The sequence below is a fragment of the Myotis lucifugus genome, unplaced genomic scaffold (assembly GCF_000147115.1).
Source record: "Myotis lucifugus unplaced genomic scaffold, Myoluc2.0 scaffold_8, whole genome shotgun sequence".
Classification (NCBI taxonomy): Eukaryota; Metazoa; Chordata; class Mammalia; order Chiroptera; family Vespertilionidae; genus Myotis; species Myotis lucifugus.
This window is the reverse complement of record NW_005871056.1, coordinates 3420001-3435456: the sequence shown is the minus strand read 5'-3', so window position 1 is coordinate 3435456 and position 15456 is coordinate 3420001. Positions and strand designations below refer to the sequence as shown.

General features: G+C 49.6%; 1 protein-coding gene across 3 annotated transcripts in view; it reads right to left on the bottom strand.

Annotated features, from left to right (window-relative positions):
* Nucleotides 1-15413, bottom strand: part of SH3BP5 (SH3 domain binding protein 5) — a 66678-nt gene extending 51265 nt beyond the window's left edge. Inside the window, exons 1-2 of one of the 3 annotated variants that reach the window (XM_023749514.1) lie at nucleotides 15207-15413; nucleotides 13475-13537 (exon numbers count right to left, since the gene is read on the bottom strand). In XM_023749514.1, coding sequence (XP_023605282.1) covers nucleotides 13475-13537; nucleotides 15207-15353 — 210 coding nt within the window. In that variant the 5' untranslated portion in view covers nucleotides 15354-15413. The remainder of the gene's footprint in view (nucleotides 1-13474; nucleotides 13538-15206) is intronic. The other 2 variants (XM_023749513.1, XM_006083683.3) reach the window with 2 other exon arrangements.
* Between the last annotated feature and the right edge of the window lie 43 nt (nucleotides 15414-15456).

Genomic DNA, 15456 nt, shown 5'->3' with positions numbered 1-15456 from the left:
CTCCAAAATAAGTTTTCCTACTTTTTTTTTTTTAGCTCCACATTCCATAGAGTTAAAGTGTGGTTTGCTTTAACAAGTTCCAACCTGGGGAGTAGATGCAATTTCTAGCCAATGCATGCAATACCAAGATTCTATTTCCCCAATGCAGATGCCAACAAAACCAGCGGCATGTTAAGAGCTGCCCAAAGAGCTCTAGAACCTTCCCCTGAATTTATAAAGGGTCTGCCTAGCTACTGTACTTTGGGCTCTAGGTTCCACTAATTTTTTTTAATAGGCATTAAAGCCGTGGCATCATTTTTCTCTCAGACAAAATGTTAAAGAAGTGGGCAAAGCGGCGAAGAATTTTCTATCACACGACCCTCCACTCTGCTAAGCACTGGCTCCCTCTTGCTTTTTTTTATTGTTGCTGGTTTGTTTAAGGGTCACTGGGAGTTCTAACCAAAGTCCTTGCTTTGCTGGCTGGTTAACCATTAAAGCAACAAGAAGGCATTGTGAAACGTGGTTGTTTATTAAGTGAATGAAACAGATGTCCCGCAGGCCTCAAAACGAGTCACTGCGCCTACATCTCCGCCATGAGTGTGGCAGCTTTCCAGTGGGGCTCAAAATTCTTTGGCACGACTGCCATCGAGAGATGGAGACTCTGTCCCCTCCTCTTGAACTTGGGTGAGCTCAGGATGCTTGGACCAAGAGCCTATGACAGGGGTGCTACTATGGGACTTCCAAGGCTCAGACAGAAAAGGCCAAGATGTGTCCACCTGGTCATCTCGGGATGCTCACAGTGGGGGAAGCTGGACCCCATGCGGAGGTCAGAGTGCCTGAGACCACCTGCTGGAATGGTCAGATGTAAGCACTCGGGTTGACAACTCCAGCTGAGCTCCCAGCCAAGAGCTAGCGTCCACAGCCAGACACAGACACGGGCCTCCTCGGAGTCCAGTCAAGCCTTCAGATGACCACAGCCCCAGCTGACATCTGACCCAACTGCATCAGAGACCCCCGTAAGCAAGAGCCACCCAGCTGAGCCCTCTCCAAATTCCAGCCCCACAAATCACGGACAAAATAAAGCAGCGGCTTGAAGCTGTGATGTTTTGGTGTAACCTATTAGGTAGAACTAGTAACCAGAGCAATAAAAAGGATAGCATCCATTTCATCGCTTCTTCCAATAAAACCAAAAAGTGGGGAAGAAAAGAGGACATCACATCTGCAGACTCCAAATCTATCAGGATGAGGCCAGACCCTTTTGCAATGCCGGCGACAAAAGGGCAGGGTGGGTGAAGACAACCAAACGCCACCCGTCACGCTGCGGTTGAGTCCGATGCCAAATGGCGAAAGAGTGTCTCCTGAGTGGGCTTGGCTGCAGTTATAACAGCGGATGTTTCTCCCATTGTCTCCCCGCTAGCAGCTTCTTTCTGTCACAGCAAACATTCAAAATATCTCTCAGATAATCCAGCAAAACACAGCAAAGGAAAAATCAGGCAAGAAGAGAACAAAACGTTTCCCCCCTTCCCTTAAGGAAATGAAAGAGCTCTCTAAGAGCTGCTCTGCAAGGGATCGTGAAACCCTCGGTTAAGATGCTTTGCACAAAAGCGACAGTCTTTACTGTTGAAACATCTCTGTGGCCACAGGCAGATGAAGCAACTCTCAGAGAGGAGGGCTGGGCGAGGTAACTGGGATGCCTGCCAAAGGATGAGGTTCAATGGGTGTTTAACTGAGCCGGCCGAACACACACACGCATACGCTGCTACGGGAGAGGTCTCCACAATCAACGCGCAGAAGGCAAAACAACAGCTCAAGAGCGGGTAAAAGAGCTGGGGCACATTTACCCAATGGAATGCTACCTGGCCGTGAAACGAAGGAAATCTTACCTTCTGCGACAGCATGGAGGGACCTGGAGAGCATTATGCTAGGTGAAATACGCCAGTCAAAGACAAGTACCATATGATTTCACTTACATGTGGAATCTAATGAACAAACAAAATAGACACAGACTCACAGACATAGAAAACAGACTGATAGCTGTTAGAGGGGAGGGGGCTGGAGGATAGCTGTTAGAGGGGAGGGGGCTGGAGGAAAAAGGTGAAGGGATTAAGCAAAAAAAAAAACACAACAACAACAAACAAACAACCAAAAACACAGACAACAGTACGGTGACTACCAGAGGGGAATCGGGGTGGGGAGGGTAGAAAGGGTAAAGGGGGGTAAACGGTGATGGAAGGAGACTGGAGTTGGGGGGGTGAACACACAATACAACATACAGATGATGTATGATAGAACTGTACACCTCAAACCTGTATAATTTTATTAACCAATGTCACTCCAATAAATTCTATTAAAAATTTTTTTTAAATAAAGAAAAAGAACAGCTCAATACTAAAGTCCACAATCCACAGGAACCACAGCTCCCTACTGCCCAGGGGGTTTGAAGATTCCATCACCCCCAGGACAGCAACAAGTCCATCCACCCCACAGCCAATCCCCTTTCGATGTGAGGACACCCAAGGACACCCCGGCAGGAGGGGAGGCATCTTTGGAAAACCTGGGGCACAGTCAGGTCACTGTACAAAAGTTTGCTTTACTACAACAGCAAGCGCCTATGTTCCTATGACGGGCTCCGGCTGAGGGGCCGGGAAAGTCGGTGTATTATCTCATTGGCCTTTAGAGCTTAAAAGGAAGACAAACTGATTTTTTTTAAGGCAACAGGGTCAATATTAGACACCAGATAGCTATTTCTATGTTCTACTCAACAGTCCATACTAATAACGTGTTGCTAATGTGGCTACAAGTGAATGAGAGTGTGCAAGAGAGTCTGTATGTGCCCACAGGTCTATCCATTAGAAATGATCCAAGTACTCAAACTCACACATTCTTAATATTTGAAATGCTTTCCACTGTTACATCTTGGTGATGGTTTGTGTGTGCGTATTTCATAAATGAGGGTTTCTTCGCTGCCGACAATCCTAAAATGCCTTTAAGGCACTTTTCATCCCTCCATGAATGACCACAAGGAGAGCTTAACAACAGAGTCATTCACTACGCAAGCCCACCAACCTCAGGATTTATCTTCAATTAAGGCAGGGACTACCCATCGGAAAAATGTTTCCCACCAGCCTTCATAGTTCCCAAAATTCCTTTCACAGAAATTTATTTCTTTGGCTCATAAAGACATCTTTTTACAATAATGCTTCATTCTCTCCACCCCCATTCCCTGCCTCTGAAAATGATAAAATATGGTCATTGTAAATAATTGAGAAAACATCAAGAAATGAAAAATTACAATCACCAGCATTCTTAGCAACTAGCAATCACCACTTGTAACATCTGAGGGTGCATTTTTCCAGAGCCACGCTTCTCAAAACTGTGTGGGAATACGGGCCCCCACCCCCGCCCTCTGTGAATCAACGCTTCTGTAGGATACAATAAAAATCAACTAGAAAAGTGAAATGTCACTGGGAAAGCCCGGCAATGTCACTTTTTTTTAATTTAATTTTTAAACTCTTACTCTCAATTTCTGTATTTACTTCACCTTAATTGGTAACAAGCAGTTCACTGTCTGTGGACCGCACTACAAATCCCTGTGTCCTAGACCTGTTCTCGCTCATATGCACATATTCCCTCACTGGACACATGGTCTTATACATACACTACATAGAGTTTTACATACACTTTACAGTTTTATTACCTAATCTTTCCTCCACTAAATCAACCATGACCATTTGTCCCCATTCACACCTGCCATCCTTTTTCAATGAGAAAGGCCACGATTACAATGCCACGTCTCCAAGCAGGGCAGACTCTTAGACCTCCGTAAGTGAGGGACTTTGGGCAGGGGAAGGACACAGGTGGTACTTTCCAAATGTCACAACTGCTGTGCCCAGGGGTGGCCCTGCCTCACAACAGCCCGGGAACTAATGCGATTTCAGAGCCGGCCCTGGGGAAGAGGGACCCGTCTGTTTTCCAGGACACTGTGTAGGACGAAGCCAAGAGTCCACAAGGGCTCTTGACTCTAAGCAAAAACTAACAACCGTTCATTCCGACATTCATCGTACCCCTGTGTGCAGACACTGAAGGAGATGCTGGGGACAAAAGACGGGGAGGCGAGCCCCTCCCTCCAGAGGCCAGATCCTGCGGGGTGGCCAGACAAGTAAACAGATGACCATACTACAGCCTGATGAGCACACACCAGAGGGAGGTGAGGGTGGTAGGAAGTGCATGAGACAGGGAGTGCTGGGTAAGACAGCCTGGGGGCCCCACGCCCCAGAGATTCTGATTCTGGGTGGGGCCCAGGATGCTCTAATTCTAGCGAGTTCCTGTCATGCTAAGGCTGCTGGTGCAGGACCACACACTTTGATGGCACTGCTCTAGAGTGGTAGTTCACAGCCAGACTGGGGACATGCTTGATTGTCACAACGGGGGAGGAGAGGTGCTGCTATTGGCATTTAGGGAGATGCTGCTACGATGCACAAGACAAGCCCCATAAAACAAAGAATTATCCGGCCCACAACGTCTATAGAGCTCAAGTTGAGTAACTGCTCTAGAGCAAGACACTTGAACTCTATGCCTCAGTTTTGTTATCAGCAAAATGGGGATGATAAACATCTATCTCATAAAGGTGTTCTGAAGTGTGTAGGAAGGGGCCTGGCACACAGTAGGCACTCATTATTACCATTAGCAGTCATTACTGTTGAAGGGCAGTTAGGAGACAAAAACAGGCAGGAAAGACATTCCAGGATGGACACAAACCCTTCCTGCAAGCACCCACCACACTGCAGCCCTCACCGCTCTGCTCCAGTAACAGCAATAATGTATGGTAGCTTTCTATGCACCATCATGGGGAAGAAGAAGAAACAGGCCCAGAGACATGAAGCAATCTGCCCAAAGTCACACAGCCATGAAGAGGCAATCTGTTGCTATTCAACCACTCAAATATCTACTGAGCACCTATTAAGTGCCAGGCAACTCCCAGGAGAAGACGGGCCCTAAAGAAGCAGGGGTCACGGGAGACGAACCGAATTGCAGAGCCCAACAGACCAGCCACAGGGCAAAGCCCTGCTGCTCCACTGAATGCAAAGTCCATGCCCCCGTCACCCTGGCCTGCACAAGCCCTCTCTCGGCCCCTTGCCCAGTGCCAGTCACTAACAACAAAAAACAACATCACAGCAGGGCCTGGGAAGGAGAGCAGGGCCATCGCCAGCCCCCGTGGCCGGCCTGGCTCCAATGGACATCTCACCGGAGCCTGTTCTGCATCTGCACCAGGCGGGCCTCGGCGCTCCCTGCCAGCCCCACCCCCAGGAGACCTCTCCTTCACCAGGCTGCGCAACCATCCCAGCGCCCTGCACACAGCCCCTCCCCTTGTCCTCCAGCCACCCAGGGATGTGGACAAGAGTCACAACCCCCCATTTCATAGATGACAAGACTCACACCAAGGGGCCACGTGCCCATAAAAGTCAGCCGACCTCGGATTCTAACCCAACGCCACCGTATGTCACCTGATGCCAAGACCCTACACCCACCCCTTCCCCGTGGCTTTGGCTTTTGTTTTTTGTTTTTCCCTTTTTGACTATAAAGTAGTACAAATTCTATGCAATGATTCAGAAAATAGAGGAAAGTATAGAAACATAAATGTCACTCATGTCCCCTCCCAGGAATACGTGGTGTGTAATCTTTCCCAGGCACTGTCATGCATATAGACATACTTTAGATAAGAGCACCATCCTACTGCTCTTCTGCAATCTGCTCTTTCCCATTCAGACATCTTTCTCTGTTAATAACAGCCTGTGTCATCATTTTAAGGCCTAGATTCTATCAACCATTGCGTGTGCATTGTATTCGTTTATTTAACCAAACCCCTACTGAGAGTCATTCGGATTTATACTTTCCCAACATTTTTAAACAATGCTGCAATGAACATTATCAGACCTATATCCTTGCCCAGTTATTCCCTTAGGATACATTCTTACAAGTGCAATTGCTGGGTCAAAAGTTACCGTCCCTTGCCCTGGCTGGCATTGCTCAGTGGTTAGAGTGTTGGCCCGCACACCGAAGTGTCATGGGTTCATCCCTGGTCAAGGGCATGTGCCTGGATTGTAGGTTCAGTCCTGGCTCTGGTTGGGACACATGTGGGAGGCAACCAATCGATGTGTCTCTCTCACATCGATGTGTGTCTCTCTCTCTCTTTCTCTCTCTCTCTCTCTCCCTTTCTCTCTCTCTCTCTCTCTCTCTCTCTCTCTCTTTTCCTCTCACCTCCCTCCCTAACTCCCACTATCTCTAAAAATCAATGGAAAAATATCCTCGGGTGAGAATAAAGAGTTACTATCTCTTGACATCCCAGCAGTGGTGAGGGCGGGACTGTCCCTGAAGCAGGAAGCCCGAAGCCCTACCTTGCTGATGGCCAAACTTCAGGTCAGGGCTGTGGGGAAGGCAGCAGCCACAGCCCAGATCACAGAGGCGCCCAGTGAAGACCTCAGGTGTGTCTGTCTCTACCACCAGCCAATGGCCAGAGTCATAGCAACACAGGTCAAGCTGCAGGTGATGTCTGTAGTGTCAGCTCTCTCCGCCTCCACTTCGAGGCTACCTGGGATGTCAATGGACCTCCCAAAGGCTTGGGTCTCCAGGCCTCAACTCTGTGCCTCCTATTCCACAAGCCCCACCCTGGCTTCCCGAGGGGCCCTGCACGGCCCTCTCACTCCTAACCACATGCTCCATCCCAGAAGTCAGCAAGCTCGGCCAGGGCACAGGTTGTGTCTGAGGTTCCCTTGAGGGACCCACACAGGGCTCAGCCCACAGGACGGGCTGTGTGTTTGTGACATGAAGGCCCCAGGCCACTGTTCACTTGAACCAGATCTCACCTGGGTACAAAGAGGTCAGGGTCCTCATCCAGCTCAGACTGGGCAGTTTCAGGGAACAACTGTGAGTTATTCCTCACTTCCCCTCATCCATGTAATCACTTCACACTCTCTACAGAGGTTCTCAACCTGTGGGTCTCGACCCCTTTGGCGGTCGAACGACCCTTTCACAGGGGTCGCCTAAGACCATCCTGCATATCAGATATTTACATCACGATTCATAACAGTAGCAACACTACAGTTATGAAGTAGCAACGAAAATAATTTTATGGTTGGTTCACAACATGAGGAACTGTATTTAAAGGGCCAGAAGGTTGAGAACCACTGTTCTAGTACTTTCTCCAAAACACAAGTCTTATAGGGCCTTCCCCCAGCACACATCTAGTCATTCACACTACACACACACACACACACACACACACACACCACACACTATACACCACACACCACACACACAATACACATTACTGCAAACAATATATACCACACACATACCACACATACCACACACACACCACCCACACGACCCACAAACCACATACACACAACACATGCACCCCACACCTCACGGGCCTTAAAGGCCAAGGTGCTAAGATGTGACAACATTATCTTTTCAGGAAAGAATTTCTCTCTTCCCCTGACATGTGTTAATATTCATTGGAGAGAGGCCCTCCCAATCCACCCCTCCCTTTGCTATCCCACCCCCGAGTTTCCAAGCTCAAAACTGTATTTTTAAGCCGTGACCGGTTTGGCTCAGTGGATAGAGCGTCGGCCTGCGGACTCAAGGGTCCCAGGTTCAATTCCAGTCAAGGGCATGTACCTTGGTTGCGAGTATACCCCCAGTGGGAGGTGTGCAGGAGGCAGCTGATCGATGTTTCTAACTCTCTCTATCCCTCTCCCTTCCTCTCTGTAAAAAATCAATAAATTTTTTTTAAAAAACTGTATTTTTACGAGAAAATGTCTGCTGGTGTCTGGAAGGGGGAAAGGCAGATTCTGGGCGCAGGCCTTATGAAAGTTTGGGGAACACAGAAGTCCAGCATCAAGTGCTTTTTCCATCCATCCCCACCCAAGCGAGGAGGGGCAGAGCACGAACATTCATCACTAACAACTCTCCTCCCAGGGAAGGGCAGGCTGGGAAAGGCCGCTTGTGATCACTGGGAGCCAGGGAAGCTGGATGTGGGTCACCAGGCCTGTGTCCTTCCTCTTCCTCCTCCTCCTCCTCTTCCTCCTCCTCCCCTCCCTCCTCACCTGAATGACCCATTTCTCTCTCTGAATCTCTCCTCCTCCTCTGTCCATCGCTCCCCCACCCCCAGCACACCAGTTAGTTCCCCCGTGGTTGGTCCTCAACCAGGTCACACCTTCAGCTTAGCACTGGCCAATCCCTTGGCTGGAATGCTCTTCCCCACATGGCCCGGAGGCTCACTCTCTCCAGACGTGCTTTCAGGGAAGTCTTTCCCACCCCCTACATAGAACACTGAGCCCCTCCTCCCTGCCCTCTCCCCACAACGCCCACACAGCCTAGGCCCAGGCCCCTCCTGACTTTTCCTCCTTAGCACATATCACCATGTGACTACTGTGGGGTTCACTGTTAACTGCATCTCCTCCCTCAACAATGTAAGACAGGTTCTGTCCATTCTCTTCACTGCTCTCTCTCCCGTCACCTAAAACTGTCCTTAGCGCATAGTAGGTGCTCAATAAATACTCAAGGATGTGTGTGTGGGAAAATGCGCTTACTTTCTTAATTTGAAACATCAGGCTTGTATCCAAGGGCCTCTCTGGTTAAAAGGTTATCCCCTTCAACAGTTTGAAAGGCTGGCCCTCCCGATAGCAATCAGAGTGCAAAGGGGACACAGCTCTGTTCAAACAAGGTCAGAGGCAAAGTGAGGTTGCAGGAAGAGGCAGCCGTCCAACTGGCGACATGCAGGTGGCCAACATCCAGAGGCCTCTCGGTAACCTCCGATTTAAATAGGGAGAGGAAGAAGAAGAGGAGGAGGAGGAGGAGAAGAAGAAAGAGAAGGAAGGGGGCGGGGGGGAGAGAGAAGAAAAAAGATGGGATCCTAAAGGTGAAACCAGGCCTGCACCTTGGCCTCTGGCTGCCCAGAGACAACCAAGCCACACTCTGTGAGCAAAGTAGCAGCCACCACAAACCTGGTCACCAAGTCACTTTAATCAGAGTCGGACAAAGGCAGGAGGAGTGCTAGGCACTCCAGGTAATATTCAAAAAGTAAAGGCAAGCCCTGACTGGTTTGGCTCAGTGGATAGAGCGTCAACCTGCAGATTGAAAGGTCCCCGGTTCGATTCTGGTCAAGGGCATGTACCTTGGTTGCGGGCACATCCCCAGTGGGAGATGTGCAGGAGGCGGTTGATCGATGTTTCTCTCTCATCGATGTTTCTAACTATCCCTCTCCCTTCCTCTTTATAAAAAATCAATAAAATATATTTTTAAAAAAATAGTAAAGGCAAAGGCAATGTGGACAGCGAAAGACCCTCCTCCAGGGGCTTCGGAATCATTTCAGGCCAATCCTCATTCTTACAGATTCCACACTCATTACGATTTACTCATGATTCCAAGTCAACATTCATGTGCTTCTGCACTCATCCGTGGACGTGCACGGTCACCCAATGCACATGCTCTCAGCCGAGGTCAAGCAAAGACCCTCCGCTTCTGGTTCCAGCTCTCACACCGTGAACAGTATCCTTCCCACGGTCCATTTAGTGCCACAGTTTCTGTGTTTTTTGTTGGTGATTCTGCTGTTTAAACCGGCCTGCAAGCCTAGTGCTAACGTGCTGTCCGGTGCCCCGCAGCCCAAGGAGGCTGTGACGGGTCACAGAGAACTCGGTGTTAAACAGGCTTCATCCAGGCATGAGTCTGTGGTCTTGCCCATGAGTTCAATTAATGAATCAAGAACGTACATTATATACAGCGCTTTAAACGGAAACACACATAAAACAAGGTTTTGTGTCGATCTGTTGACAAAAATGTGACCAGAGAGACACAGGAACCGAAGGTGGGGCGAGGGTCCTGCGAGCGCCTGGTCACATTTCCCCTCTGGGAGCAATGGTTCAGGAGTCACTGAGTCAATGTTCACAGCTACTTTACAGAAAACAACTACCACGACTGGGGGTGGGGGTGGCCGGGAGAGGTCAATGGGGGGAAAGAAGACATATGTAATACTATATGTAATACTTTAAACAATAAAGAATTTTCCCTCTCCCTTCCTCTCTGTAAAAAAATCAATAAAATATATATTTTTTAAAAGAATTTAAAAAATAAATAAAAATTAAAAACTGGGGTACATTAAAAAAAGAAAACAACTACCACAAATAACGAGAATCAACTGTGCATCTAAACGCTCTGCTTCCTGTCCCACATCCTCTGGCACACGCCCCTGCGCCACCCCCGCCGCTCCTGCCATCTGCTCCTCTTTGCACAGGGACTCGCTGCTGCCGGCTTCTGCTCAGCTATCTAACGGTGCCTCCTCTCTCACAGCCTGTCACCTCCCTCTTCTACTGTAGTTCCTACAATCAGGAATTATCAGCCACCTCTCCTCTCCCCACCCCCAACCGAAATGTAAACTCCCTGAGGGCAAGACCTTTGTCTGGCTCGCCCACGTGTCTGCAGTGGCCAAAAAAGTGCCTGACACAAGGCTGGGGCCCAGGGCTTGACTGGAGGAGGGCAGCCCACCACAGACACAGGGCGACACCCAGCTCCCCGCGGGCTCTGGGAGCATGACCAGCGTCCACACAGCCGCACTGGGGCCCAACCCCTCTGCTCCATTGGGAGACTCACAGGCAACACCTATTAGCCGTGGGCTGCCCGGGCCACACGGAGCTATTGAGTGGCGGGTCCAAACCGAGATGTGCTGTAGGTGCAAAATACGCACAAGATTCTGAAGTTCATACCAAAATATCTGTAAAATACCTCACTGACTTTTACTACTTTTTAAAATATATTTATTTATTGATTTCAGAGAGGAAGGGAGAAGGAGAGATAGAAACATCAATGATGAGAGAGAATCATTGATTGGCTGCCTCCTGCACACCCCCCACTGGGGATCGAGCCCTCAACCCAGGCATGTGCCCTTGGCCAGAATCGAACCTGGGACCCTTCAGTCTGCAGGCCGACACTCTGTCCACTGAGCCAAGCCGGCTAGGGCTGGCTTTTACTATTGATGCCATATTAAAAGTATGCTATCCGGAACATTCTCGGTTAAATGGAATAAAGTCCCTTCCAGCTGTTTCTTTTTACTTTTTGATGTGGCTCCTAGGGACGTGTTCCTTGCTTACAGAGCTGGCGTTATATTTCTGGGTCCATCTTGGTTCTAATAATACCATGAAAAGGTCAGCCAGCGACACAGGCCAGCTCTGGCCACCTCTCCTCGCTGCTGCCAAGTGCCCTCCAGAGCAAGGCAGGAAACACCTGCCCCGAGCTTCCCGTAACACACACACCTGAGTACGTTCAGAGAAAGGATGCGGAAATCGGGGCTAAAAGGAGTTCAACATATGGAACATTTTACCCCCAGAAGGTAAGCGTGCGCAAGCAGAACTGTGGCCGGCATCGAGCAGGCATCCAAATACAAACGCTATTTCCAACTCGTCTATTCACACTTGGGACAGGAGGATATGAGAGCTGGAGGGATACGGACAATGGCCTGGCTCCCTAACGTCATTGAACCGAGAGGGCACTGTGCCTCCGTGTCCCCATCTGAAGGTGCAGTCGCCGCCTCCCCTACCTTCCAACGCCCTGCTGTCCACTAGAACTTTCTATGATGGTGGAGGTGCTCTCTGCTCTGTCCAACACAGGGGCTACTGAGCTCTTAAACTATGGCTATCGTGCCTGAGGAACTGCATTTTTAATCTCATTTCAACTCATTTAATTTCAATTCAAATAGCCACATGTGGTGGTATTGGACAGCACAACATGAGCCTATTGTAACAGGACAGAAAGAGAAAAAGCTTGTAAAAACACTTTGTAAAAAAAAAACACTATAGAAGTGGTAGGGCTTTGGGTGTTGTTTCATGAACTACAAATCTGAGATTCCGAGAGATTTCAATTGCCCAACGAAGAGACTCGATTCATCCTAAGTGCAAAGAATTTAAATAAACACTCAGATTTTACTCCACTTGGGGGAGAAGCGCAGCCAATGTTCATAGCCACCTACCGTCGTGATAGAGGGGTTAACCCTTCACACACAGCTCAGAAGACAGGCTTTAATCCCCACTCCCACACCCAGGGCCTCGGCACGGCAGGCAGGCAAAAGTCCAGGTTGCCAGTGTATTGCTGGTAGATTACCTTCCTACCGCCTGCACCCTCACTTTTAGGGACCAGATGTGTCCTGCCCTCTCCACTGACCTTCCCTGCTATTTCTCCTGCTACAGGAACAGCCAGCGGCTCTCCGCGCTCCTTCAGCTCTGACACCATTCACAGGCTCCCGGGTACATGCAGGGTCGTTCAGATCTGCTGATGGATGGTAAAACCAACCACTACTGAAAAGGCAGGGGGACCAATCGGTAACTGTAAAGAATGCTAACCTGGCCCTAGCTGGTCTGGCTCAGTGGATAGAGTGTCAGCCTGCAGACCAAGGGTCCCTCGGTTCAATCCCAGGCAAGGGCACGTATCTGAGTTGCAGGCTCTTCCCCGCTGCCAGGGCCCCGGTCAGGGCTCCTGTAGGAGGCAACCAATCGAGGTGAGATGATGTTTCTCTGTCTTTCCCTCTCTTCCACTCTCTTTTTAAAAGTGGTTCTCAACCTTCCTAATGCCGCGACCCTTTAATACAGTTCCTCATGTTGTGGTGACCCCCAATTTCATTGTTACAAATTGAACATAATTAAAGCAAAGTGATTAATCACAAAAACAATATGTAATTATATATGTGTTTTCCGATGGTCTTAGGCGACCCCTGTGAAAGGGTCGTTCGACCCCCAAAGGGGTCACGACCCACAGGTTGAGAACCGCTGCTTTAAAAGATCAATGGAAAAATATCCTCGGGTGAGGATTAACAACAGCAACAAAAAAGAATGCTAATCTGTTTACACTCAGGTTGGGAGATGTTCGTGAAATTCAAATGAGTTCTAGTCTCTCAAGCTACTTCCCAGCAGGAAAGCCCTTCCCAGTCTAAACAGCTTTTCCTCACCATTAAGATGATTCTATTCTACACACAAGCCGACAATCAAGAGGTGAGCAGGAATGTCGAAGGGGGTGAATTCTTAGAGCAGGAAAGTAAAAAAAAAAAAAAGGTTTAAATCTGAGGAAACACGTTTCCAAGTACAGTGTAAGAACCGCCCGAAAGCACTGCAGAGACTTGGTGAGCTCCTTTATGCTGCTCCACTAAAGGGTCAGCTCATTTTCCCCTCAGGTCTGCAGCTCTTCCCCAGACACATTAACTTTAGGGCTTACGCCTGTGTAAAGCCCTTGGTTTGGGCCCCACGGAGCTTCCATGATGAAAAACAACATGTGAAATGAGATCCATGTGTGTTCCACCCACAAGCTGGGCTCAGTGGTGTAGCTGATTCTGTCACAGCAGGCTATTGCTCAACTCCGAGGAGGGCACGCCAGCAACCACCCTCCAGCCAGTAAAACAAAATTAACCATTCGGGTGTCACTTCAGCAAGGGACAGGGGCCCGCTTTCTGTACCTCAAGTTCAGTCTCCCGTCGGTTGATGTCATCCGTGGACTGATTTAACTTCTCCAATTCTCCCTAAGGAAGGACAGAGGGAGAAAAAAGATTTAAGGGATTGTCTTTTGTTTCCAGTATGACTCAGCCCATTGCCTGCAAAATTACTCCAGCACCATTTGTGGGAAGAGGGACGAGTCAGTATTAACTCTCAAGGAAAATAGTTGAGCCTTGGCCGGAAGAGCAAATGCATGTCAGCAATTCTGAAAACTTTATCTTGATCAGCAATGTCAGAAAGTCCCAGAAATTTGTCTTTTCTTAGAAGGTCAAATAGTTACTCCAGGTTTGTGCCTTCAGGTAAATCCACCTGTTACAATGGTTTTGAAGCCGAATCAAAACAGTACCTTCTGCTTTGCAGCAAGAACTTTGCAGAAAAGACAATAAAAGAAAATAAACAAGGCCAAGCCACAAGTATAAACCCAGTGAAATGTTCTCAAAATCAAGGGCACCATTCTGACGTTAACTCATCGGCGGTTGAGTATTTTTCTATAAAGATGAAAATCTTTTCTTTTCAAACTGCCAATTATTCAATCTCCCTAGGTATTTTTTTAACTAGCTTTAAAAAAGATACCTTTAAATAAACATTTGCAAAATGAAATTCTGTAAAAAGTAGCCAGCATGAAGTTAACTCATTTTACTCTGCAAACAAAGGATCCTGTTAACAGAATTCCCCTACCAAGAAAACATGGTAGTAGTAGTTCACACTGACGATTTTAATAAGATTTCTAATGCAAACATTTCCCACCTGATCTTTACCTGGCTAATCTGCCAAAACAATTCATTTAAATAGAGACAGCTGAGTTACATGAGCTTTTAATTGATCTGCGCACTGAAAAACCAATAAGGGCTTCAGGAATTGAAAGAGATACTTAAAAGCAATGTATTTTTAAGAACGACTTAGGCAAAGGGTAGAAAAACGGTCTTGGCAACGGGATTTGCTGTGCGTTTTCCCTGGCGGGTGAAGAGGTTAAGCTGTCACTCCTAGATCGAGGCTTGGAAATCGGTTTTTAATCATCCCCCTTAGAAATGGAGGTGCGGGGGGCCAGGCCAATCCCCTCGCCTTCTCCTCGCGTCTGCTTTGCGCATCAGTTGTTCCCGATTCCTGTTCACACTCAACCTCACAACAAGGAAAAGCTGGGTTTTAAACCTTCGAGGCCAAGTGCAAGGCTGAGTCGGCGGGGACAATCCACCCTTCAGTTTGGGAACAATGAGCCAAAGGAGGAAGATGGCTCGGGCCGGGCACCTGCGCCAGGTGAAGGCAGACTCGGAACGCGGGGCGCCGGGCCAGCCCGGGCAGCAGGGCGGACAACGCCCACCTGGCGGCCGGCCTCTCCTCCGCGGCCAGGAGGCCGTGCCATGCACGCGGCGCCCAGAGCTTGGCCGGGGACCCCCAGACCCGCATGGCGCCCCCGCCCCCTTTTCCCTTTGTTGCACATCCGCGGAACCGCTGAGCACGCTGCGGCGACCCCGGGGTCCTGCCGGGGGTATGCGGGGATCCCCGCAATCTAGCCAGGCCGCATTCACGCGGGCACTGCAGCTCCCCAAGAGCCGGGTGAAACCCGGGACTCAGACCCACTCTCCCTGCCCGCAGACCGCAGGCACCGGGGGCTGCGAGGCAGCTGCAGGTGGAGACGCCGACCTCCGCGGCGGCCCTCGCGGGGTCGGGATTCGGGGCGCCCCCCGCGCGCCCTACCTGGATGCGGGGGTCCACCTCTTCTTCCTCCTCCAGCTCTTGCTCCATCCCCTCTTCCTCCTCCTCCTCCTCCTCCTCCAAGTCCCGGGCGGACGCCGGGAGCTCAGCCGGCTCCTCCGAGAGGCTCCGCTTCAGCGCCGCGTCCATGCGGGCAGCCGGAACTGCAAACCTGGCCGCGGGGTTTCGGGAGCGTCGCTTGCCACCGCCACCAAGCTCGGCCCGCCGCCGCTTCTTCTAATGGCCCGCCCGC